Source organism: Bombus pyrosoma, linkage group LG4 (genome assembly GCF_014825855.1).
Source record: "Bombus pyrosoma isolate SC7728 linkage group LG4, ASM1482585v1, whole genome shotgun sequence".
Classification (NCBI taxonomy): Eukaryota; Metazoa; Arthropoda; class Insecta; order Hymenoptera; family Apidae; genus Bombus; species Bombus pyrosoma.
Genome location: NC_057773.1, coordinates 11,897,024 through 11,922,282, shown reverse-complemented (window position 1 = coordinate 11,922,282; position 25,259 = coordinate 11,897,024). Strand labels below are relative to the sequence as shown.

Below are 25,259 nucleotides of genomic sequence, written 5' to 3'. Positions count from 1 at the left end.
ACATCGTAATTTTTATACAGTTTCTATTTAAAGTAACAAGATGATAATAAAATATGCTATTTATATTAATAAATTAGATATAAATATACTGAAAAATGAATGAGATACATTTATCATGTTTGAGTCTTCATATTGTTGTCTTCCCTACCAGTCATTGTTATAGCGTTCACTATTGATATTCGATAAATACGTGACAAGCCTTCAAGAGAATACAGAAAATGGGGCTATTTGATCGTTTAGCAAATCTTTTAGGTTTTAGGAAAAAAGAAGTAAACGTTTTAGTAGTGGGCCTTAATAATAGTGGTAAGTCGACGGTCATAAATAATTTCAAACGCGAGGATGACCGTTGCATAGACATAGTACCCACTGTTGGGTATAATGTTGAAAAATTTTCATGTAAGTTAAATAATAACGAGTGAACGACATTCGATGTTGAATTGACGTGCTTAAAGCCACATTTCTATACTATTATTTGCACTAATTGATCTGATTGAGCACTAATTACCGGTTGACATAATAAAACGAAACAAATATATTATATTTCAAATAACATTTATTTTTCAATAATAAATATATATATATATGTATAAGTAGCATAAACAATATTTTGTACATTCTATTAGGTAAACTATGGAATATTCATATTACAGAGATTTCTTAATATTTTTAATTCTATTATGAAGTACATTGTGCTTTGAACTCTGTGATTTTGATTGAATTAAAGACTTCACTTTTTTTCTCATTTTTCTTTGCAATAATTTTACAGGTGTATGATTCCGAAATTGATCTCTTTTAAGTTTACTTGTTCCCACAACATTCAAATTATTTTCACTTGTGATATCACTAATATCAATATTAGTCGATAAATTGAAATTAGAAGAATGCTGTTCATTTTGACATATTGGAGTACTGGTAAATGGTTTATTTAATTGTTCATTTATTTGCTTATCTTTCAATACGGTTGCATCAGAAAATATAGTATTAACATTATTTTGTAATTTTGAGTCGTTCTGTATTTTTGATTTGACCTTCAGTTTTGTCTGTTTTAATTTCTTTTGTTTTGAATTATTTACATTTGGTATTGGTTTGACACTAACACTAATATCTTGCTGCCTCACGGACTGTTTAATATTTTGCAATCTCTGCTTCTTACTTTGTAAGGGGACAGAACTTCGATCAGCTTTATATGTACTTGAAATGTTAAGGAACTTTTTTTCTTTTGACACTTTTTTCTTTCGTTCTTTTTTTACCTCCTGTTTCTTGCTCTGAAGTATTAAAGATTTCCTTTGTGGCAATGTAAAACTATCTAAAAATCCTTCTGTTTCCAAATCGCTCAAAGACTAAAAATACAAATGATATTTTTAGTTGAATTTATGATTTTTGTTAGAAGAAATTAAAAATTTTACATACATTTATATCCAGTGGACTATCTTCGTTATCTTCTTTTTCCCATGCAAATGTTTTCATATCCAATATATTCTCAAATGCTACATGTAAATCAAATTGCTTAAAACACACTAAAGATGATTCTAGACGGTTTTTGAAGTTTTTATGTAGTCCATTCTCTGTTACTGAATCTATCTTAATTTTGTATGGCCTAGTTTCATTAATATTATATAAGAGGTATATTATTATAGTTATATATGAATCAATATTTTCATTATATACTCCCATCAGTTCTAAATTAATTTGGGTATATCCTAAATTTGTTTGTAACTTACAGTTTTTTATATGAGAAATATTACGCTAAAAATTAAAATAGATATTTAATATTTTGTTTCCAACTGTTATGTAGAAAAATAAGTTCATAAGCTATATATACCATCAATGTTGTGTATTGTTCTTGTCTTATGAAATAGCAATCTATATACTGCTTACAAATTTTCAAAAAATGAGGTACATTTTTTAACTCATGGATAGGAAAATCACATATCACATCATGTAAATCAATACCCATTGGCATCACCCATTTTCCTAAAATTCCTTTATATTGGTCATTCAAAATTTGTACAGCAAAAACATTATTTTTGTCATATTTATTCAATGGTGAAAAATTAAACACATGTTCCTGTTTTGAGAATTTGACACAGTGAAAACCGGAATATCTATATAATTGGGACTCTAATTGTAAATTGATATCTTGAACTTCATCGGTTTTCAGGCACTTGGTAATGTTTGAATGAACACATTTAGTGTTCCCAAATTTTAATATGTCCAAACTACATTCAATTTGCAAAATTATAGATTTCAATTGATGTATTTGGGTTTTTAATCTGTTTTTCAGTTCATCTATAGAGCCTGAAATTGAATAATACTTAATATATTACCTTCATCACAAATATTATAGGGTTAGACTTTTTTTAGATGAACGTATAACTTACTTTTATTTTCGTCTGAATTTTTTTCATTAATAACATTTTCTAAAATATTATATACTTCCATACTTTTTAATAATTTATTTACAAGTTGACTATTACTTTTAAAAACTATCGCGTCAATATGTCTTCATTATACCTCTCTTCAGTGGTTCTCATTTATTTTAATATATAAAATATAAATGATGGTGAATGAATAGGTGGCGCCTCATAAGATGAATAATATGTATATATTTCATTATATGCAATAATGTATTTATCGAATACACATATGTACATTTACGTTTCTCGTAAATCAATATTACTTCGTTATTTTATACTGCCCTTTATAATCGCATACCATAGAATACTAATAATACATTTTAACATGTTTTCAGTTAAAAATATTAGTTTCACGGCATTTGATATGTCAGGTCATGATCGTCATAGACCGTTATGGGAACATTATTATAAAGATTGCCATGGTATTATCTTTATCATCGATAGCAGCGACAAATTACGATTGGTTGTTGTCAAAGAAGAATTAGATATGCTTCTCCAACATCCAGATGTAGCTGGTATATATTATTTCCTTACTTTTTCATATTGAATATCGTATATCATGTTTTCCTTATTGAATTTTATTTATCGAATATTATAGGTCGTAAAATACCGATTCTCTTTCTGGCAAATAAAATGGACTTGCCTGATTCTTTAACTACTGTCAAACTTGTTGCTGGGCTTGGTCTTGATCGTATACAGAACAAACCCTGGCATATACGAGCGACAAATGCAATTACTGGAGAAGGTTTACAGTTAGGCATAGAATGGCTTACAGATCAAATTCGCGATATATATATAAATAAAAGATAAAAACAAATTTAATGTATCCGATGCTTTAATGCTCGTGAAAGTTAAGCAGACAACAAATTAATCGATTATATGGTCTGTTTAAAATTCGACATTTAAATATTTCGGACAGTGATTTCATGAATGAAATTGAAATAGAGAATGAATGAACATTATATGCTCACGTGACTCTAGTCATCAACGAATCTGTTCAATAATAGACGAATGTACATATGTACATTGAATTATATTTGTACCATAATTCGTTCACACGTTGCTCGATAGCAATGATTATTATTTAACTGTGTTATTGTTTTGTAAACTGTGTATTTCTGTTGATAAATTTTACAATACATGCAATAAATTTATGTATCTCTGATAGATGGCGTTTCCAAATGCTTATTCTACGTCAGAAATTATCTGTGCGTGGACTATAAGTACTGTAAACGTGTGTAATATTGATTGGTGACATTTGACAAGACGACGTGGATTTCTTAGTTAATGTTATTTAATGTAATATTTCGAAATATTGACAAAAAGATGAAAGGAGATTTCACGATTTATGTTTTATTTGCACTTTTATTTAAATTTATAAAGTGTAACAGTGTAAATAAATATGCATTGCTTATGCCAAATGTTACATCAAGTAGGGTAAGTAAATACAGAAATATTTAAAGTAGTTTTGCATTTAACTGTATATTTCAAGATACCGATATGAAATATATCTTTTTATATGTGTTCAACGACGTTGTAATTAATATCTTTCTCGTTTTAACGTTTTAATCTAACGCTTAATTTATATCAAGCAAATAATATAGGAACAATATAAAGAGATAATGACAACATATTTTCATTATTTTTAGGAGGAATTGTATTTGTGTACTCCTGTTAAAGTAGATCCTTCCCAAAACTATTATTTGACAGGTTTTGAACCAAATGCAATGACAGGTGTTCATCATATACTTTTATATGGCTGTGGAAAACCTGGTAGCTCAAAATCAGTATGGAATTGTGGAGAAATGGGACATGGTATAAATAATAACGAAGATACAATCGTTCCCTGTGCAGAAAATTCTCAGGTATGTAATATAAAATGATGTAAAAGAATAATTTAAGAATTTAAAGAGAAATATTATAAATATTTAATTATATTATCATTTTATATAGATATTATATGCCTGGGCCAAAGATGCTCCAACATTAATTTTACCAGAAGGAGTAGGTTTCAAAGTTGGTGGGAACTCCTCGATTAAATATCTAGTTCTGCAGGTCCATTATGCACATACTGCAAAATTTCAAAATGCTGGCACTGACGATTCTGGTGTATTTCTTTATTACACATTACGTCCATTGAATAAATTAGCTGGTGTTCTCCTTTTGGGAACTGGAGGTGTTATACCGCCTCGAAGTACAACATACATGGAAACAGCTTGCATAATAAAAGAGAACAAAACTATTCATCCTTTTGCATATAGAACCCATACTCATTCACTTGGTAAAGTAGTTTCTGGATATTTGATAAAACCAGATTACACTTGGATAGAATTAGGCAAAAGAGATCCTTTAACACCTCAAATGTTTTATCCTATACATAAAAATGTTTCTGTTGAACAAGGTGATCGAATAGCAGCCCGTTGTACTATGCATAGTACACGCGATAGTTGGACATACATTGGTGCTACTAAAGCTGATGAAATGTGCAATTTTTATTTGATGTATTATGTTGAAAATGATGAACCACTATCTATGAAATATTGTTTTTCCAGTGGTCCTCCTAACTATTATTGGAAACACGATGATCTATTTAATATTCCTAATATAGAGGCATCTAGTTTATAATGTAATATCGATTTTAAGTGTCCCGGTTAAAAATTGGTACAGATATGAAGCTGTTAATCCGGCTGTATACAGATGAACTTCTGAAGCGGAAGTATCCGTGTGATGCCGAGTTAATAATGAAAGTATTTTATCTATTTGTTACAAAATAGAATTTGTTTTTAACAAATGATAAACTTTCAGATTTAAGTTGACATTACTCGCACTTTATACAGTATGTTGTGTATTATTATTTATTACTTTTTGTTATTAATAGTTTGTATGCAAGAAAGAGTACTTAATTAGCTTTATACAAGTATGCAATGTACACTAATGTTTTACATCTAACTGTAAAGAAAGCAAACTTTATTAAGTCTACTATCAATCAGAATGTTTCTAACGTACCTGCCGTTAATTTCAGTTCATTATTATTGCCCATGTATAGTGAGAGAAGAAATATCTATTACTCCAGAAAAACTCTATCTTTTCTATTAAAAATCTTTAATTCAGTATAATATAATGAACAACTATTAACTAAAACTATGGAAAATTCAGCGATGCCTCGAAAATTAGAAGAAGAAGACGTCACTAATAATTAAACGTGATTGAAAGTAAAATATTTTCACAATATAATACCTATATCGTATTATGATTATGATGCGATTTTACTTTATCTATAGGTGTAGCAATTAAAACTTATTTTGCAAGTTATACAGAAGATGCAGAGATGCATTTCTATGAATATTCATTTAATAATATTGTTTCAATACATTAATAAATCATGCATATATTATAAAATGTCTCAATTGCATAATTCTCATTTCGCTTTCCTTTCACGTTGGAGCGTAGGGATACGGATTGCAATTTTTATTACTATAGTTTTATAAATACATGCAACAAAAGTGTTTTGCAAAATTTATTCTCTTAAGATTTAGTTCTCTTGAAAAGTATGTCGATAACCTTGGTCGTACGTTTTTGGAAAACAAATGAGCGGAGAAAGTGCAATGAGTATATAAAAGAATCTATTGATGTGGTCGAGCACTTTCAAAGTTAGCGATTCTCTACTCACTAAAGGAACGCACGATTTTTCACCGATTTTAAGTTCCGCATCGTTTTCCATACTTCCATATAGGGGAGAACAATTTACACGAGGAACATCCTAATTCATTCGTTGTTCCGTGAAAAGAAAGTTAATACGTGTTTTCGTTGTTTTCGTAGAAGCTTTAATTTTTAATTATATTTCAAACTTCTGAGTTAATCGTATTGATTTGTAAAGTTATTGCGTGTAAAATCGAAGACCGGTTTCTTTCTTTACATCGTTTATATATCAGTGCACTTACTTTTTCTTTTTTTGACAACGATTTAATATCAATGATCGCGCGACTTTGTTATGAAGAAACAAAAAGAAACGATCTAATTTGCTATGAAAACCAAGCAATTCCTTTTGAAAAGTTGCGTACATAAATTTATGTCATATATTTGTTTTTCCATTATACTTACCTACGACGTAGCTTTCTTCCTTTCGTACGGGTGTAAAAGAAGTTATATAGAAACGAAACATCGATGCTGCTATATATAAAGTCAGAGTGGATTTTTACGCGACAGAGTAAATTAATCATAGATTTAGTTCTATGAAAGCGATTGATTCCACGATGAAGCATAGTATTGAAATAATACGTTGCTGTGAAAGTAAAATTAACTCAAAGCCACGGTATACTTTATACTTCCGGTTCTTAAACGTGTTCCTTCATATATTACGACTTACGACTTCGTTACTTTACGACTTCGTGGCTTGGTTGTTTCTTTCCAAACTTAAAAGCTAATAAAGGTCAGGAATTAAGCTCATCAACAGGAAAGAGAATGTTGTTAGAACAAGAACAAATACGATACAGCGTGTTAGCCGATAACGTTAGATATTTGTGCGTTAACATACATTTTTCCATTGAACAAAAATAGGACGTTGTCAAGATCTGTTAACTTCTGGTTTCATTCACGATTATTCAAGAAAGTTACTTAAGGATATTTAGTCTGATAATTGCGCTGAATTTTTTGAAACGAAACGTTCAACTTTCGTTCCAAACTTCATAACGTGTAACATCGAAACGAAAACGAAGTGCATTCTTAAAGAACTAAATTGTTGTAACTTCTTCTCCTTCTTCTTCTTTCTCTTTCTTTTTTGTCCTTTGTAAGGATATATTTGTACGAAGCTAATGACTACGATTTTCTTTAGTAATATTTATACATATATATATATATATATGAACATGCGACGCGCTGATCATAACAATCAGAGTTCAGTAATGCGTCAATGAAAACAGCACGTCACGCGCACATAAAAGTATCATCGTTGGTAAAAGCATGTCTCGTCGTTAGGAAAGCGACCGAAGCACATGCAGCCCGATCGACCATACATATCCTCTGCAGACAACTTCGAAAGTAAGGCCTCGATCACGTTTTGTTCGACGCAACTTGGGGCACGAACCAAATAGATCCGACTTAAGTTTTGTTTCTTTCGTTTCTCTCCCCCTCGCTATCCCCCTACCATATTTTCCTTATTTCTTTTATCGAGCTCTATTTCTCGATTGTCGATCGTAAATTACGCTTCGTGAATCTTCCTGCCTTTCCATTCCACAAGAGGAAGCGATATAACCGAGTTATATACAATAAAGTCGAATTACGAATCGCTTTTTGCATTTTTCTTTTAAAATTCAACTCGCCAGATTTCCATTTCAGAAGCGGACACTGCCTTACAGTTAATTAATGCGCGAAAGTCTACGATCTAATTAAACCGTGTACTTGGATCGTGCAAATTTTCTTAAAGCAGCCGTCTTATCGGTTTGATTTCGCTACACGTACAGGTCGTATGAACCAGATATTACTGCAGACTAGAAGTCCGATTAAGCTTTAGATTCGAAAACATATCTTGCCCATTAACGGCAAACGAGGCTACATTGCGTCGAGTCGAACGCGCGTATTTGTCAATGTGGCACATCTTCGAAGAATTCTAGCGAGAATAGATACGCGTTAAACGCTCGGCTTTCCTTCGATAGTATTTTTGTATGCTGTAAATATTTATTCCCCCTCTTTTTTTTTCATTTTTTTCTTTCTTTCCCGTTCCATCTCCCTCCCCCCTCTCTGCCCCGTTTCGATGTATCGCTTTATACACGCTCGCTGAAATTCTTCGATTCTTCTCAGCAAGAACAATCGGTACTTCGTGCCTTCGATCTAGGATCGGACAATCCAAGAGATCGCAGACGACGGTGCAGAACTATCCTTGGAAATTTATCCCGGGAAAGTTTAGTCGGTACATTATGCGCAAAACTGGGAAACGTTTGGAGAATACGGGGTTGTGGTTGCACCGCATGGAGGTTATGCATGCATCGTTATGGGGGATGTAGCTGAACCCAACGCTAGCGATAACTCTGCCGAGTGCAAAATCGGTGGTGAGAGAAAAGAGGGTGATGGGAAGGAGAGAGAGAGAGAGAGAGAGAGAGAGAAAGAGAGAGAGAAAGAGGCACGTGGGACAAGAGAGAAGTCGCGATTGGTTAAGTCGGTTGGAAAAGCCCGTCTGACTCCTCGACCGGCCGGCACTTTGCTCAGTTCTCCACTGCGCTTCGAACGAACCGGAGCTTTCGCTAAACAAAACCGACGAGAGTCTCGTTACTTCTCGCGATTTTTCGGTTATATCATACATATCCACGCACGCACAAACATACACGCACACACGCACACACGCACAGCTCAACGATCGATCGTTTGATTTCGCAGTTCGCTTAAAACAACTCGGTTTGTATCTTTATCGCTTCAGAAACATAATCTTCCAAATATTTTTCGTCGAAGAAATTTGTCTCGTCGTTCTCTCGATCCTCATCCTCGTCGTTACCCTTTACGCCGGTTTCTAATCGTTCAAAGACAAAAGAAAAGAAAACGTAACGAGAGATTATAGGGGAAGAGAAGCTATGCCCGTGAACGAAAAAACGTCGTTAGTCTTTGTTTAAGGTTCCTCGATAGATTTACAGCTATCGCTTCCAAATAGAAGGGATTACTGGTACAAGGAAAAGGGAATCGCTACAACCGCGGTAAGTTTTTTTCATTTCTTTTCATTGTTCTTGTTTCTGTGTTGAATAGTACGAGCGAAGAACATGCGACGAAGCGACATGTAGAACGAATACGCTATGCGTATAAAAAGAGGAACGCTTAAAACGCATCTGCAAGATACGATCATATTCGTTTTACGCATTCGCCGGCTTGATGTTTGAATGTCGTAAACTGGACCATTCCATTGACAAGACGGATGTGAAACGTTTGACTTTTAACGAAAGATTTCTCGAAACAGCGTAATGTCGCGCGTATAGAGCATGTGCATACAATTTGTGCATGTACGAGCGAAAATGAGTTCACACTAATGCTGCCCATTAACAGGAGATTCGTACCGCGACACGCGAAACCGTTGCCACTGAGGATTCGTGAATATTGTAGGTTAAAACGTATCACCGAAACTTGACTCAAGCGTGGCTTTCATTTAAGCACGATTCAAATTTTCTTTATACGTAAAAGGATAGTGCTCTTGTTCGTTTTACTTTTCACATGATTTGATCGTCGTTCCATTGTTCCTATTCTCTCCAAGAAAATACGTCCAACAGAAAAGCGAAGCTTGCGAGAGGAACATTACGGTTTCTGTACGAAATTCGTCCAGGTACAGCTGTCACGAATTCGAAAAACACGTTACAATAGCCACGTAGAACGAAATAGCCTATCGTGGCAGAATTTCAATTATCGGTTATACGAGCCGAAAGGCTCGCACAGCATCGAACGAACCGCGGTTTTCTATGCTCGTGCAATTCGTGCAATTGTACGCTCTTTAATCGTTTCGGTTTACGGGTGCTTATCGATTTCTCGTGCTAACACGATCTCGAATTCAGAACTCAAAGCCACCTTTTCATCGACGTTGATTATTTCCCACGTTTACTTAACCTAAGAAGGAACGTCCTAGGTCTATGAATACGTTGCTCGAGGATCGTGCCTATGCGCGATTTTAAATTTGATGATTAAATTGGAACGAGAGACGCGGAGAGAAGCGAACAAATTTTGACGGGTTCAGTTTCTCAGATATACTAAGTGTCAACTCTACGTTATAGTTGTTCAGACTCGGTTCATCGCGCACCCAGTTAGGGACTTTTTTGCAACGCGAACATACGAATTCACCGGCGAACGAATGGAAATTTCTTTAATATCGATTCGCACCGGAAACTGTGACATCGACTTGGCAAGGCTTTTACTGAAATCAACTTTTTCATGCGAATCAGCCTAAACAGCGTTCGCGGATAACACATATAGAAACTATTCGAACTAGGTCGCCATCTTTTTTCCTCTATTCCGCAATACCGTACTCGGGTATCCAATCCCCGATTGGACTGTTCGCGCGCGCGAAATTACATCTGTGTCTTTCATCGACATTCAGGAAGAGTGCCAAAGTTTCTTCTCCGTATGTAGCGTGCTCGCTTGCAAGAAACCGCTCTTCCATCCTCAACATCCTATTCTTTCGATCGATGATGTTATGTACTTGTTATAGGTATACGGCGATTTCCAAGACGATTACACTATTTCAAATGCGAAGCGTTTCACGTTGACAACTGTCTCGATGTTTAACAGTTACACCGGTTGAAAGCTGCATCGATTTTCTTGGAAACTAATTAAATGCGTTTCGACTTAAACGCGTTACGTGCATACTGCAGCGGCAGAGTATAGGTATAATCGAAACACTTTTCGTTAATAGACTTGCAAATAAATTTTCGATACGATTGGACATTGCATATACATGTGATATTCATGGTGGCATCTACGTACACGCAGATACGAAGCGTTCTCGGTCTTCTTCTTCTCCTCTATGAGCGTTCTACGAGCACGCTGCGTATGGATATCTTTCTTGGTAACCAAGAAACGGGAGCGATGCTTTTGTCTCCGACGATCTTCGTAAAGTCAAAGAAAAATTGATAAATATTCTTGTGTCGTTGAGACGCTCCTACTTTCTCTATATAGCTCGATCGAAAGATTCATATGGCAAGAACATTTTCGATATTTAAAATTCGAGGTTTAAGATTCAACGAATGGAAAGGTAGAAGAGATGGGGAAAGATCGTTATAAAATATTAATTTTTGTATGCACATGTTTATGAAGAAGCAATAAAATATCTGTCATGATAAAGAAACGAGAAGCAGAGAAAGCTAGAGCCACGGGAGGATTCGATATTTTACGAATAATGGATTTAATCGGGCAAGAAAGTTTTATTTTATACCGCGCACCTTACTACGTCTTTTTTCTTTGACAATAAAAAGTATCGATCGATATCCAGCGAGCCAGGGGAAACGCAAATCAAGAGCGGCAGCAATTTCGTGAAACGGTCCATCGACTCTCTCGTGATTTTAACACGATGGCAGACTCTTAAATTGTTAATCGTCTCGATCGAAACGTCCGTCGCTATTCGATCAAAGAAGTTTCATAAATTTCGGTGAAATAAATATCCATCGAAAGTTACTTTGCGAGAAAGGACAAGAAATCGATATATTTGTTTTTTTTTTTTCTTTCTTTTTAACAACAGCGTCATGCAACTATAAGCATACCCGACGACCTAAATTACGGATTGCAAGCAAAGAATTCGCTCGAAAAGAATACGAGCGAAAGAAATACGTCGCTGTCTTGTTGTCGTAATTTATTTCATGGGATTGATGCCGTTCACGGGAACCCATAACTTTCGTTATTTCTCCAATCAGGTGGAAGACCACCTAGAAAAGAACCGGTGAAATCCTCATCGATGTAAGCAGCGAACACATGTAAATCGCGTGACCCCTATTCGGGACACGATTCCAACGGAAGTACAGAAAATCTTTACGAATTATACGGAACTACTATACGTACTTTCTTCTTTTAGGATCTCTGTATTAACGCTTCTGGCCCCCTCCCCTCTTTCTCTTTCCCCCTCTCAACTCCGTTGTGAAAAGAAAGAAAGAAAGAAAGAAAGGAAGAAAGCAAAGACACGCAAAATAGCGTCGCATATAGGCAATCGATCGATCGTATGTTAATTCAATGAGATTTTTACGTTGACGCGTAACCAGCGAAATCGGTGTTACGTTAAATAACGACAAGGGTTCGATCGGTTTCTCGGATCGAATTGTCAGGCTTATCTCGACGTCTTGACGGGCAAGGTCCGAGGTCTGCGGGCCGACTACTTTTTCTCGCTTTTGCGGGCTTTTATTGCTCGCGCTACGTCGCGTCCAGCCGATCGGGAAAGATTCGTGGGACAGCGTTTCGGCACGGTTTCGCATGAGTATCCCGTACACAGGAGAGGCAACCACGATGAAAATTTCATCGCACGCGAGAGGAGGAGCGGTAGCGGGACCGAACGGCCTGCATACGTAATACACCTTCTTAGCTAATATAGGCCGGTTTGCTTTTGGGGCCACGACTCCCCTCGCGGCCCTCTTGCCGATGTGTCTCGTTAAAGTCTTGTTTTTCTCCTTTCGATGAAAAGAACAGCTGTTTTCGCTCTATCGGACCCCTCGCTCTTCACATTTTCACCACCCATCGTCTCGCCTCTGTTTTCTTTTCGCGACATCCGCTAGACGTCCACGATGCGCGCTTACTCATCGGCTGCAATTACGATCACGATTGTCTCGCTTTCGTGCAGCGAGCACTTGCATTGCCTTGCCTCGCTATGCTCAGCCTCTACTCGCTCGGCTACTAACCTCGATAGGTAATTTCTCAACTTCAACATCTCGAGATATCGAGACACCACTTTCGTTCGATCGCGGCGATTTTGTTGGCCGGAAGCTGCTGGTAGCACAGGCCAACTTCAACGTCGATCATCCGATTCCCGGATCAACGTAGCTGGGAACGTGGGACGTGATCGTGCGACGATACGTTTACACACTAATACACGGGACACGGAAATTTTACAGGCATTTACAGACGCGTCCACACGCGCACGATAACCTTGTGTGGTCCACAGGAGAGAGATAAAGTGAAACCATGGGGCCACGCTGTCTCGCGAGCCAACCTCGATCTCAGGGCCGTTCGCGTCGCACCGTTTCTTCCCGCTCCGGTTTTCATCTGCCCTTCTCTTTTCATCTCTTCTCTTCTTTCCTCTCTTTTTCTCCTCTCTTCGTTTCTCTTCTCATTCCTTCCCTTCCCTTACCTTACCTTACCTTACCGTACCTTATCTTACCTCGCCTTTCCTTTTCTCTTTCTTCTCTAGCCCTCTAAATAACAGCTCCGTCAATTCCCATATATTACGCCGTGATAGTAAAGTTTTACGAATCGAAGTGCTTCCAAATTATCCATTTGTTGCTCTTCCTTCTCCGCACCTCCACCGCCCCCCCCTCTCTCTCTCGATCTCAATCTTCAATCGATCTCGCTTTTTTGCTTTATCGTTGAACCGCGTGCAACCAACGAAAAGTAATTAAGGGCACTGATGGCTACAATTTTCTGTTTTTGGCATACGGTGAAACAGAAGTATATTTTCGAGATACCGGCAAGACGTAATGCACTACATGGTTAGTAAGTAGGGACGGTCCGATGGCGATTCGCCACCGTCATACGCGAGAACCGAGAACTGTTATGGACAATTTTTCGCGCGACTGGAACGGGATTCGAACAACCTTAATTTCGCTCAAATTTTCTCCCCGTTAATTAAATAACTCGACTTCTTGTAGGTTCGTTGTAAATTCGATTACTGCAAATCCGACAATCCGTCCGCGACATTTTTATCTTCGCGTGTAACCGGAAAGTAACCTACGACCGACCAAACGAGCAAATATCAGACGTGAACATTCGTCGTGCGTTGTGTCGCGATCGATTTAGAAAGTGTTTGCGACGACGCGTTTTGTTATTCATCAAGAGACAAACGTCTCGTTTGGTGTGGCACGAACGCCAAACGCAGGCCGATAATCCCAACGGTCTATCGACCGTTCCGAAACGATCCGCGAGATACGTTCTATAGTAGCGGAAACGATAACGTCGCTATGGACGCAGTGAGAGTTATCGCAACGTCGATTAAACATACGTAGTTCCCTTCGTAACGCTGTTGTAAAATTTCAGATGGACATTGTTTGTTACGTTCGATCGGAGGTTCAAGGTCGAATCACGCCGAATCAGAAGGCGGCATCGTAGAAGGCGGCATTCTTTGCTTGTTCGTTCATGCTGGCCACGTTCTTTCTTTGGGAATCTTATTCCAGAGACAGAGGGGAGAGAGGATCTCGGCGCCCGGAGCACCGTCTACCGTTACCACGTGTCTCTCTCTTTTTTTCTCTCGTTCCTCGTTTCGATATACATACATACGTTGTACCACGATCGCACGTGCAAATACCATGGAAACCGCTTGCAGCGGACTTTCTGAAACCCGTGCATTAACAAACATCCCTTCGTCTCGACCTACTGTCCGTTTTTCAATTAAACAGCGCCAACTCTAATATCGGGATAGAGATTGGGAAGTAGACGCGATCAAGGGATGACGATGTTCGTCGTCGTGTGACCGTTGCGTGTCGTTACAATGATTTGCACGTGTCTCGGGTGAAAGTACTACCATCGCGTCGTATCGTTCGACGCTTTTGAATCCGAATTCACGGGCGAGTTTCGCGCGTGCGCATATGCACGTGCGCGTACCTCGCCATTTCAACCGTCTTTTCTGGCCCACTCCCTGAACTACAGTCCCCTTTTGCGGAATTTATTAATAAGTGGCGTATAAACGCGACCGACGGAACAAACTCAAATTTCACGCAAACGTGATCTTTCCCCCGAACATGAATTTCCACGTCTTTCGTCAATTAATCGCGATCGATTTCGAACAGGGCGAGAACAGTTTTCGAACGTCGAACTCGTTGGTAGTCCCGCCTCGTTATCGCGGTTCTACGCATCTCGATCGATCTTGAGCGAAGCGATTTATCGAGCGAAACGACTTATCGATACTCTCGGAAGAAAAGAATAGAAAGAATATGGAGTATCGTGAACGTGTCTCGATTCCAGAAACGTATTAGATTCTATATCGTTGTAACGGAAGACTGAAACTCGTTGATAACACGTAGCAATGCTACCTTATCAAAAATTTGACTGTTTCAGAAAATGTCGGGGATATCGGCGAATCTGCTACATAGATGGTTATTTTTGGTGGGGCTGATCTGTTGTTCGTCGTGTCAAAGCGCTTCCTCTACGTTCGAAAACAAGACTGGTAAGTCGCCGATTTCTACCTCAACTTTCCTTCATTTTTTTCTTTATCCTTTATTCCAGACAGATACCGTAGGCGAGAACATTATAAATATTTAATCAATCGTAGAATCTGTCGAAGAGTACGACCGCCTATTGGGACGACTTAATTAATCGAGCGTTAGAATACACAGCCGTCGACGTTCTCTTCCGTATGCGAACAGAGAACGGTCGCGATATGATGCAATCGATGTTTCGCGTTACGGCAATTTTTGCGGTTGAGTATTTTAATCTACGCATCGTCGAAACTTCGTTCGGAGATGTTTCGAATCGGTTGAAGTGAACTTCACCAATTGGAAATCGTCGTGTGCCCTAGGCGTACGTGTATGTAAATGGCGAGTATCGTCGAATCGCTTAGTTTTCGACACTGTCGGTTGTCAACCATACTGCCGCCAAGCGAATATTTCAATCTATAGATACCATAGGTTTGTATTTAGTAAAAACGTATTGCCATTGCCGAGAAATTTTACATATACGTCTCCTGTGTGCCTAAGCGTATGTGTCGGGTCAGTAGGTCACTCAGCTCGGTGCTAAAAGCACACTCACGCGTATCGATACACATGCAACGTAGGAAAACGCTTGTATACACGTGTGGCGTATGCTCATCTGTTAGGCGATACACATCCAACATGTATATACATCTGTACCCCCTCGTTCGACCTTACTTTATTGTAATAATCCTTTTCGAAAAAGTGTGTGTGTGAGAGAGAGATAGATAGATAGAAAGAGAGAGAGAGAGAGAGAAAGAGAATAACGTTCGAGCGTAATAAGCGCAATATAATAAACAAGAGAAAGAAGCAACGTGATAAATTCATTTATCGTTAAATCGGTCGTTAAATTTATCGTTAAATCGGCATTTGATTAAACTTGCAACGCGACTAAACAGTCAGCGATGAAAAATTTGGAAAATAGATAATATTTATATTCTCTTCGGTATTTTCCAAAACAGTCGAGCTTTTGGTAAGCTAGCGTTGCGACGTATATATATATATATATATATGTATTCGGTTTTTAATAGGAGTGATTTGAAGCTAGCGACAATAAATCTGGGACACGAAAGAAATTCGTTCCTCTTGTCCCGACGGTGGCAGGGACTGCAAGTACTTAACCTTAATGAATCTTTGCTCAGTTGTCAACGAATGGAGCAAGGTGCTCCGGCGAAAAATAAAAATCAGGCGTACTAGACGATTATACTTAAGCCTGGTCCAGACTGACAGATTGTCTGTAAACAGTCCACATGTCGCCAGACAGTGTAAATACACACATTTTTCTGCGAATTTTCCCCGGGCAACATATGCGGTTTGACTGCGGATAATTGTCTGTTAGTCTGGGCTAAGCTTTACATTTGCTCGTTTTCGCGTATGTATACGTACCATGGTGTGCGAGTATTTCTTGTTTGGTCAGACACTCGTGCGATAATTTTGAGAAAGTAGAGACGTGCACGTATTTTGTATTTCGAACGTCGTGTATACGTCGTGCTTAGTCGCATGACACGAACGAACACGATCCGACCGCAGTTGTAGTTATTTCTGCAAACAATTTACTATCACTCGCCCGACTCGTTGCAACTCTGAAGTTGCGCGTACAGCGAACTTGGATAAAACACATTTTTATCCCTACGTGCGTGTTCGTGACAGTGAACGACGCGAACGAGAAAAAGAACCAATTCGTTGAGAGACATATTCGCTTTGCCATCCCCATAGGTCATCTCTACGCGACAACCATCGTTTCCTTTTTCTTCCTTTTTTTTTTGCAGAGCTCGCGTTTTCTCCTTGCACTGCACTGTCGCATCGAGACGATCGGTTATTTAAAGCACATCAACGATCGTTACAAGCAGAAATGGACAAGAGAAATCATTCTGCTGTCGCGCCGTCGCACAATCGATATCGTTTTTCCTCTTTGAGCGAAAACGTTTGGCAACGTTACCGTGTCCTATTCATCGACCGTTGCGTTTTATAACGCGTCGCTTTAACTTGTTTGATAAATTCGTCGGCACGGAACGATATTGTACAGCGATGGGATTGATAGAATCAGTTGATTTTGATTAGAGCGAGTAAAGAGATTGCAGTCAATTGTCGATTAATCGTTCGATACAACTGGTTGGTGTTCGTTCGAAAATATATTTCACACGTTCTATTCATATTTTCCACGCGTTTCTATCGTTTTGTCTTTCAGCCAAGTGAATCAAGCTATTTTGTTTGCAGGCCAAAATGAAGGCAAGCCGCGGGTATTTTCGCCAAGAATGGATTACGACGAGTGGACACCGCTTGGCCGTGGAGATCCTCTGAAGAACAATCCGACCTTCGATTATGTTCCTCCTGTGCTTGATAGAGTTCAATATTGGCTAGATTCTCACACGACCGAGCCATCCGCGAAACGCGACGTTCTCGTTTTGGGAGTCACCGCGAAGAAAACCAGCCCAAAAATAGCGGAACAGTTTTTGAAATTCGTAGACGGGCCAAAATTCACGAGATCGAATCATCAGGATGTTCCGTATAGAAACGATTTCACCGGTAGCACCGGTGCAGAACCGCCGAAAGTCGTGAGAACGAGCAACTTTAGAAACGGGCCGATCGACTATAGGAATCAAAATAGAATTCAATCGATACCAGCTAGCTATTATCCTAGTCCGTTTTACAATCAAAAGACAGAACCTTACACGATGATGTTACCACCACCGTTCACTCACAAGGACAAAATCGTCAGCTTTGTCGAGTCTACTCAACAGCAGCAGCAGCAGCAGCAGCAACAACAGCAACAATACAACACGCAAACGGAAGAAGGACCAGTGCTTCAAGACTCACAATTCTACGCTTCGCAACCTCCACCGAAAAGTTACAACCAGCAGCAGCCGGGAAAATCACAATTCCAGTCTCAAACTTTGTCCAAGTTTTCTCAAAACAAAAGCCCGCTTCAAACTGTCTCTATGCAAGTGGAAACGATCAAGAGCGTGCACGGTTCTTCGCCGTCGCAGCCTACGAAGCTCAAGTACGAAAGCGTGGCGACCACGCCATCCGTTTCCTTCGAAAAGTCCAATCTGATTTATCAGTCGACGCAAACTTTGTCCGGCGGCTGGCCAACCGGTAGCAACGGTGTTCCGTCGTCGACATCGACCATATCGGACGCTAGTCAATCCATTCGGCATACTACCGATTACTCTCACGATCAATACGAAATCGATCACCACGTCGCGGCGGCATCTTCGAATCACCAAGTTATCGTCGAACAGAATGCAAATATAATAGTCGACGGAGACAACAACAAGGATGAGGATGTGATTATAGGTCAAAAGGAGAAGGTCGATTCGTCGAATACAGTGTCACCCGTTACGACGACCTCTACGTCAAATTTCGCTAATGATAAAAAGGAAAATACGGACGAATGGAATGCCACCCGATCGTCCGAAAAAATGCACATCGTTATCGCTAATTCGCCCCATAGTCTCGACATTGACACGGCGCACGAAACGAAGAAAGGGCAAGTGGCGGTCGTGATGCCGGCCAACTATTCGGAAAAGAAGTTCACTCATGCTTCTTCGAGTTCGGAATTGAAGCCGCCGGAAACCACCGCTGTAACCGGTCCGGTGGAAAATTCGACGACGATGGGAACGGAAGTGGGAATTGAAAGCTCATCGAAAAACGAGTTTCAGCCAGTTCGAGATTCACCGATCGAGTCTTCGATCTTTCCACAAAGTTCTCAGTCCACTGCCATTTTACCGAACAAATTGATGCCGACCTATCAGAAGCAGCACCACGCGGTGCATTTCCACTCGACGATGGCGCCGTTTTCGTCCCGACATCCTGTCGATTCTATGCTCGCCTTTGCACCACCGCAAGCTCCTCTTTCTTCGATGATGCACCCACAGAGTAGACCTAACCATGGGGCGATGCACCTGGCCGATAGCATGCGTCCAACCATTGGTTTCCGAGCTCCAGTCTCGATGTCGATGTTTCCGCCGATGACACATATGCACGCACCGCCTCCGCCCATGAGATCAACGATCGATCATATCGGATCATCGATCGTTGGAGATCAGTCGACTGCGCATCGATCTCCGCCGCAGTTACAGAATTTGCCCTCGATGTTCATCGATTCGCCACCGCGAACTTCGACTTTGACCGCGCACTCGATCGCCACGGAGGATCATTATTTCGATCAGCATCGATCTCGCGTACCAGAGACCACTACATCTATCCTTCCCACGCCTACTTCTCTTCCTTTTTTGCCTACCGCTTCATCGTCCTCGGTCGAGAATTCGGCTTTGGCCGTTGTCGACGCACACACTCGACATTTGCAAACGAACGACCGAGATTCTTCGGGTAAGAAGGCACCGGCCGACGAGAAGGAGCAAGAAGAAGACAGAGAAAAGGAGAAAGAGAAAGTGGAAATGGAAGTGGAAATGGAAGAACAAGAGAAGCGGGAGAAGGAACGAGACAGCCGGAAGAAGATATCGATCGGGTCGTCCTCGGTTCGTCCTCCGGACTCGACGACTCCTCCGATCACTACCATGCCGAGTTTGACCACGGATCCCATCTTCTCGCATTATAAACAACCGGCCAAACCTATCCGTGGCCCGATGTACCTCATCATTCAAGGTCATTCAAAGGTGAAGACTTACAAACCTACCGTGAGCAAGCACGGTGTACCGGTAGAGGGAAACGAGATCCCGGAAAGCGTCACCGAGAGACAACTATCGAAGTTCGATCAATTCATTCAAGAGAACACGAGAAACAGGAACAGCGCGGCAGCAGCAGCGATCGAGAAGAAGAAGACGGAAGAAAAGGCGCGCGCTGAGAAGCTCGCGAAAGCTCGGCAAAATAATCTGATGAGTCTGGTAGCGAGCGGTTTAGCAAGTTTCACCGTACCACCTTCTTCTTCCGCGGCTGAAGACGAACACCGAGGAAACACAGTGACCACAATCGAGATCAACGCCAATTAAGACTGTTCGCGCAGACAGGCCAACAGATTTTCTTGCAAAACGCGACCATACGATCCAAGCATCAATGAAATCGAGATTCGACTTGGCTCTGGGTTCCGCACACCTATTACGATAAACGCGAACGTCGTTTTATACGGAACACGACAAGTTCGATCGTACGAAATTCGATCGAGCAAATATCACGTTCGAATCGGTCGAACCAGCAAATATCTGTCAGCTAATCGGGATAGCTAACGATAACAATACGCACACGCGAATCTGCGAATCTGCGAGTTCGTTCGATCGTAATCTGTCGGATATTTGGCTCGCGTTTCAACGATCGAATTTCCTTCCATTATTTTCAATTACTTTGTCACGTAATTACGCGATCATCTTTGCAGAGGCTCATCGTGGTAGATCCGCGATCTATCGACCTAGCACGGTCTCTCGTCTTCGATACGAGAACGCGCGCCAATTTCTAATGTGCCAGTATATGTACACACACACACACGATCGCGCGTACAAAATAAATGCGTATAAATTATTGATACACGCATGCCTGCATATACGTAGATATATGCGCGCATGTATACGTATAAGTGAGATATATACGTCGCGTGTCGTGACGAATCAGCGGATTGCTCAACCTAGAACTGTTTTCAACGCGTAAATTATTATTGTAAATTATCGCACGACCGACTGTCGTCGCGCGAAACGGTCTTTTCACTCGGTACTGTTCTTTCTGTTCGAAAGAATCCATCCTAGCTCGAACATGCACTTAGATGTACGCGTGAAAAGGTCCAAGATATCCATGCAACGTATTTATCGCAATATCGTATCGTAATATCATCAATTACAATCACAATCATCGCGATCGATAATAGATCTATTGTATCATTATGTCGATACACGATTATCGCTTTTCCGATCGATGTGACTCATGCGCGCATCAAGCGATCCGATCGGTCCAGATCATCGATTTATTGATTCTACAGAAATATTTACATCCGCGTTCACGATCACGTTGACGCTCACGCTCACGCTCACGATAAGAGTCAGATTTCCATAGACGTTGCCATCGCATACAGTTCGTATTGTATTATTAACGCTAGTCTTACGTCTACCAGTCATCGTGCTTATCGTATCGTATATGCGCCAATATCCAACTTCGTATTTCAATCGTTTTATTTACTTGTTGAAATTGGTTACGATCGTAGCGGTGACTGTACGTCCGGGGTCGTTATCACGACCACACTTAACAGTTACGTTCACCGGTATTACAAAATACAAAAGGTATTGCGAATTCGGACGTTACACGACGAGTAAAAACGATCGTTTGTGCGTGGCAGCGTAACGGGTCACGTACTCGAGATTATAAAAGGTGTACGCGAAACGGATTCGGAGCATCGTTTTCGTACGTACTCTATAAGTGTGTACTATGTTACGTACGATGAATTTGTACCTGACGGTCACACGTTTTGTTGTTTTTCCGTTTATCAATAAATTATCGCATTATAGGTTATTATAATTTGTACTCTTGCGAGCGTCTATCCAAACTTATTTGCGAGTCGCTGTAGAACGTTTTGGTTTCCGATGGGAGGAGAAGATCGGTCAGCAAACGTCGCGTCCGCGTCGGTCATTTTTATCGAGCATCGTTGATACGTTAGGATCGAGAAAGAAACGGCGATCGATTACACGCGTCCATTGAATGATTTATCGGCGAAACGAGGTTCTCCGGGGGGGAAGAGCGTTCGCGCGATGTTAAAACTGCTGAAACGGTACTTGATCACGATTTATCGGCATTAACGGGCCTTAATTTTCGCTTTTTACTTGGAACAGTTTCCGATCCTTCGAAGTAACCTTCCCCTTTCTTTCTAATCAAAAGTTACAATTTTTCGATTGTCCCGTGCGATGCGACGCGATGCGTCGCGACGACGTACTTCGATACGTCACGATCGCGATCCTTTCCGACCTATCAAGCAGAAATGGCAAACGTGTGCCGAGAAGCGTCGATCCAATTCACCGATCGTTCGTACCTATACGAAGTAATATTGTACGCAAAATGAAAAGAGAGGAGAGAGCTACGTCGAAGGACGACAGGAAGGCGGAAAGCCGAGAAGAATCGGGACGAGTAGAAGGAGGAGGTCGAGGTGCATCGAAAGTACGAATTTAAAACTAATTTATGGCGTAATTTAGCATCAATGTCGATAACATAAATCTGTCACAGAGAAGACAGGGGATCGAACCCTGTGTACATGGACATGCCGAGAAAAAAGTCGACGAAATAACGTTACCGGCACGTAGGACCGACGAGCACCGACTACAGATACACCGCGGCACATGTCTCTTCTCGAAACGTTCTTACAGCTTCGTTTCCATCGATCCGCACACCATGACCTAGCCGCTGCTGATTCTTATCGACTCCACATAATCGAGCAATTAACAATCCGCTCGTTCTTTGTCGTATTACACGTAGCGTCGTTAACTTTCTTTTCCTTTCGTCGCGGATTTCTACGGATCGCATTAGAGAGATCACTTTCAGAACTCGTTGCTTCAAAACCTCGAAAAGGGGTCATCGAACGTAGAACATAGAGTTCAGAGCGCGAGATTAATCGATGTTCCGACGCACGAAAAAGGGTTCCATCGCTGGGAAAACAGCGAAGATCGAATCGTCGATCATCGCTTTGCTCAGTGTCCTCGTTCCTGTAACGAAAGCAAAGACCAAACAGATACCATCACCAACGACAAAGTAAAGTTAAGGGCTGGGTTCGCTTGTGATAACGGCTCAACGTCGATGTAGGTACGATCGATGATAAGGAGGAAAGCATCGACGAAACGATTCGTTGGATTTTTCAACATATTGGCAAGATTACCGAACACGAGCAACCGGTGTGAAAAGTGGGTCGACCGACTCGGGTTAAAAACGAGATTGTACAATTAAAAGGATCGGTTGGTTACAGCGATTGGGAAGAATTTCCGCTGGGAAGAGACTCGATAGCAGCACTTTAAAACCGTGATTATTTATTCAGGGCCTGAAAGGAGGATACGGAACGTGAGAAAAATGTCCGGCACGAACATTACGTTGATGCGTGTTGATTGAGAGGCACGATGGAGGAAAGGTCATGCCCGTCACCACCTTAATAAAAGTTAAATGGGCGCGGGGATGAGCTCGCGGCATTATCTTACCGTTAGCAGTGGATGCGACGTGGTGGGTATCGATACTCGCCGACCCGACGCGGAAAAATTCAACGCGGATCTCCTTCGAGCTTCGCCGCTCGTCTTCGAGTCTTATGTTTCTACACATGCGAATCGGCGTGGCGAAAAGGCTTTATATTAGTAACGCGTCAAGCTGTTCGCTGAGAAACGATCCGAGCTTAGATCAAACAGAAGAGCGTTATATTTATTTCTAGGAGAATCGTGGAAAAAGTTGTCCTGCCATTTCTGGCCGATCGTATGCGCCACTTCCATCCTGTTGCAGCGCGTTGTATCCTACGCATCCTTCCCTTCTGTTTCCCTCGTATTTCCACCCTTTACTTAAGACTAACGCGTGTAACCGCAAACTGTCTATTTCTCGTCATCTACACCAGGGCTCGTCGATCGTTTCTATACAGTATATGTATACACGTAAATTGTTTCACTTATCGTCGGCGTCGATCGATGAAGCATCGGATGTACGTATCTAGAGGCGAATTCCTTCAAGATGGAATCTCTCAATACTCGACGAAGACACTGATCAATGATTAATAATGGCAAATGGCTTGTTGCGCTTCGTTCTACGTTTTCGTCCTTGTCTGATCTGTATCGCGTCGCGCCGCGTCGTACCGCGTCGTACCGCGTCGCGACGCAACTATAATCTGGAACGTGATGTTCGTCTACGTCTACACGGGAAGCACAGGCCTCGTTACACCACTGTGGAAACTAGAAATCAGTTGTAAAAACTAACCCAATATCGGTGTCTCCGTATACCTCTCTCCCTGCCCCTTCCGAGCTCAGCTTGAAGGCTCTCTTTAGCCTCGCTGCGATTCTGGTACCTGGAACCCACGCAACATCTGCTACTTCCCTAGATCCCTGGCTGTTGTTGCAACCAAGTTTACGTTTCTAATCGACGAAATCGCAACGAGATAAATCCGCGACGTGGAATTAACGACAAACCGAGATCGAGGAAATCGCATGGTTTCTAAAAGTGAGTGATCTGATGATGGAAACGAGTCGAAAGAGATGTCGTTAAGTCGAACAACGCTGGGTGTCTGTACCTAATTCCTATTCGTATTCGTTCATTTCGTTCGCTGTCGATCGCGTAGTCTCGGTGTATAGCTCGCGAACCTCGCAGGTAAAGTCCTCTCGTTAGATATTCGATCGTTGAAGATCGTTGAAAATAATTCTCAATCGTTTGGTAATGTTTTTGTAGAAAGAAGGAGATCGTAAATCGTTTCCGCTGTGTGGTACAGATCAACAGCGGAATCGACAGTTTCTTCGAATCGTATCAGATTTACGGTTTCGTGTCAGATGCATGTCTTTGCGTAAGCGCATTAGCGTCTCCATTATGTACGCTTTTTCTAATAGGTTAGAACGCGGTTTCGCGAATTTCACTCGGTCGAGCCAAAGAAACTTTCACGCTATGCAATTAGTACTTGTACTTTGATATTGCTAATTCAAAAGGAGACACGAGATCAAGAAATTGAAGTAGCGGTGGCGAGAGTGGCTTAGAGCTCGCGCAAAGAAACGAAATATGTATGTAGTACGTGAGTTCTAGAAACACACTGACGAGGACGCACCGCGACGCGAAGACTCGTCGTTTCCTCGTATCGATGGATCGCTGCGTGTCTCTCATCCGCCGTACACCAATCGCTTCCTGTCGCACGCATCCTTCACCTGCTTCTCTTTCCCTTCTTCTCGACTATACGCGTCACAGCAACCGGTAGCCATAGTTTTTGCACGACGAAACATTCAACGAACGAACAGCAAGTTCGTATTTTCGGCGTGAAATGTTTCGCGAAACACAGTCCAAAGTCTATCACGCGCGACTCACCAATCGACGTAAGATGTAAGTATGCGAATACAATACGTAC

At 40.8% G+C, this 25,259-nt stretch overlaps 4 protein-coding genes across 6 annotated transcripts in view; 3 read left to right on the top strand and 1 right to left on the bottom strand.

The window, feature by feature from the left end:
* The first annotated feature begins 29 nt into the window (after positions 1-29).
* Positions 30-3,582, top strand: LOC122567012 (ADP-ribosylation factor-like protein 6). 3 transcript variants are annotated; one of them, XM_043725061.1, is made up of 3 exons: positions 30-303; positions 2,753-2,932; positions 3,016-3,582. In XM_043725061.1, the coding sequence occupies exons 1-3, from the start codon at positions 219-221 to the stop codon at positions 3,225-3,227; spliced, it is 477 nt and encodes a 158-aa protein (XP_043580996.1). In that variant the 5' UTR covers positions 30-218; the 3' UTR covers positions 3,228-3,582. The 3 variants fall into 3 exon arrangements, with proteins under 3 accessions (XP_043580996.1, XP_043580995.1, XP_043580998.1); XM_043725060.1 differs by having other exon boundaries at positions 33-396; XM_043725063.1 differs by lacking the exon at positions 30-303 and adding an exon at positions 780-912.
* LOC122567005 lies at positions 536-2,737 on the bottom strand. Its single transcript, XM_043725050.1, has 4 exons — positions 2,382-2,737; positions 1,823-2,298; positions 1,411-1,746; positions 536-1,340 (listed from the first exon to the last, which is right to left on the bottom strand). The coding sequence occupies exons 1-4, from the start codon at positions 2,440-2,442 to the stop codon at positions 645-647; spliced, it is 1,569 nt and encodes a 522-aa protein (XP_043580985.1). The 5' UTR covers positions 2,443-2,737; the 3' UTR covers positions 536-644.
* Positions 3,557-5,824, top strand: LOC122567009 (peptidylglycine alpha-hydroxylating monooxygenase). Its single transcript, XM_043725057.1, has 3 exons — positions 3,557-3,854; positions 4,067-4,282; positions 4,371-5,824. Exons 1-3 carry the CDS (start codon positions 3,705-3,707, stop codon positions 5,040-5,042), a joined length of 1,038 nt encoding a protein of 345 aa, XP_043580992.1. The 5' UTR covers positions 3,557-3,704; the 3' UTR covers positions 5,043-5,824.
* A 150-nt stretch (positions 5,825-5,974) lies between these two features.
* LOC122567003 (mastermind-like protein 2) overlaps positions 5,975-25,259 on the top strand; it is a 39,864-nt gene continuing 20,579 nt past the window's right edge. Inside the window, exons 1-3 of the mRNA XM_043725049.1 lie at positions 5,975-9,097; positions 15,129-15,237; positions 17,477-25,234. Coding sequence (XP_043580984.1) covers positions 15,132-15,237; positions 17,477-20,211 — 2,841 coding nt within the window. The 5' untranslated portion in view covers positions 5,975-9,097; positions 15,129-15,131 and the 3' untranslated portion in view covers positions 20,212-25,234. The remainder of the gene's footprint in view (positions 9,098-15,128; positions 15,238-17,476; positions 25,235-25,259) is intronic.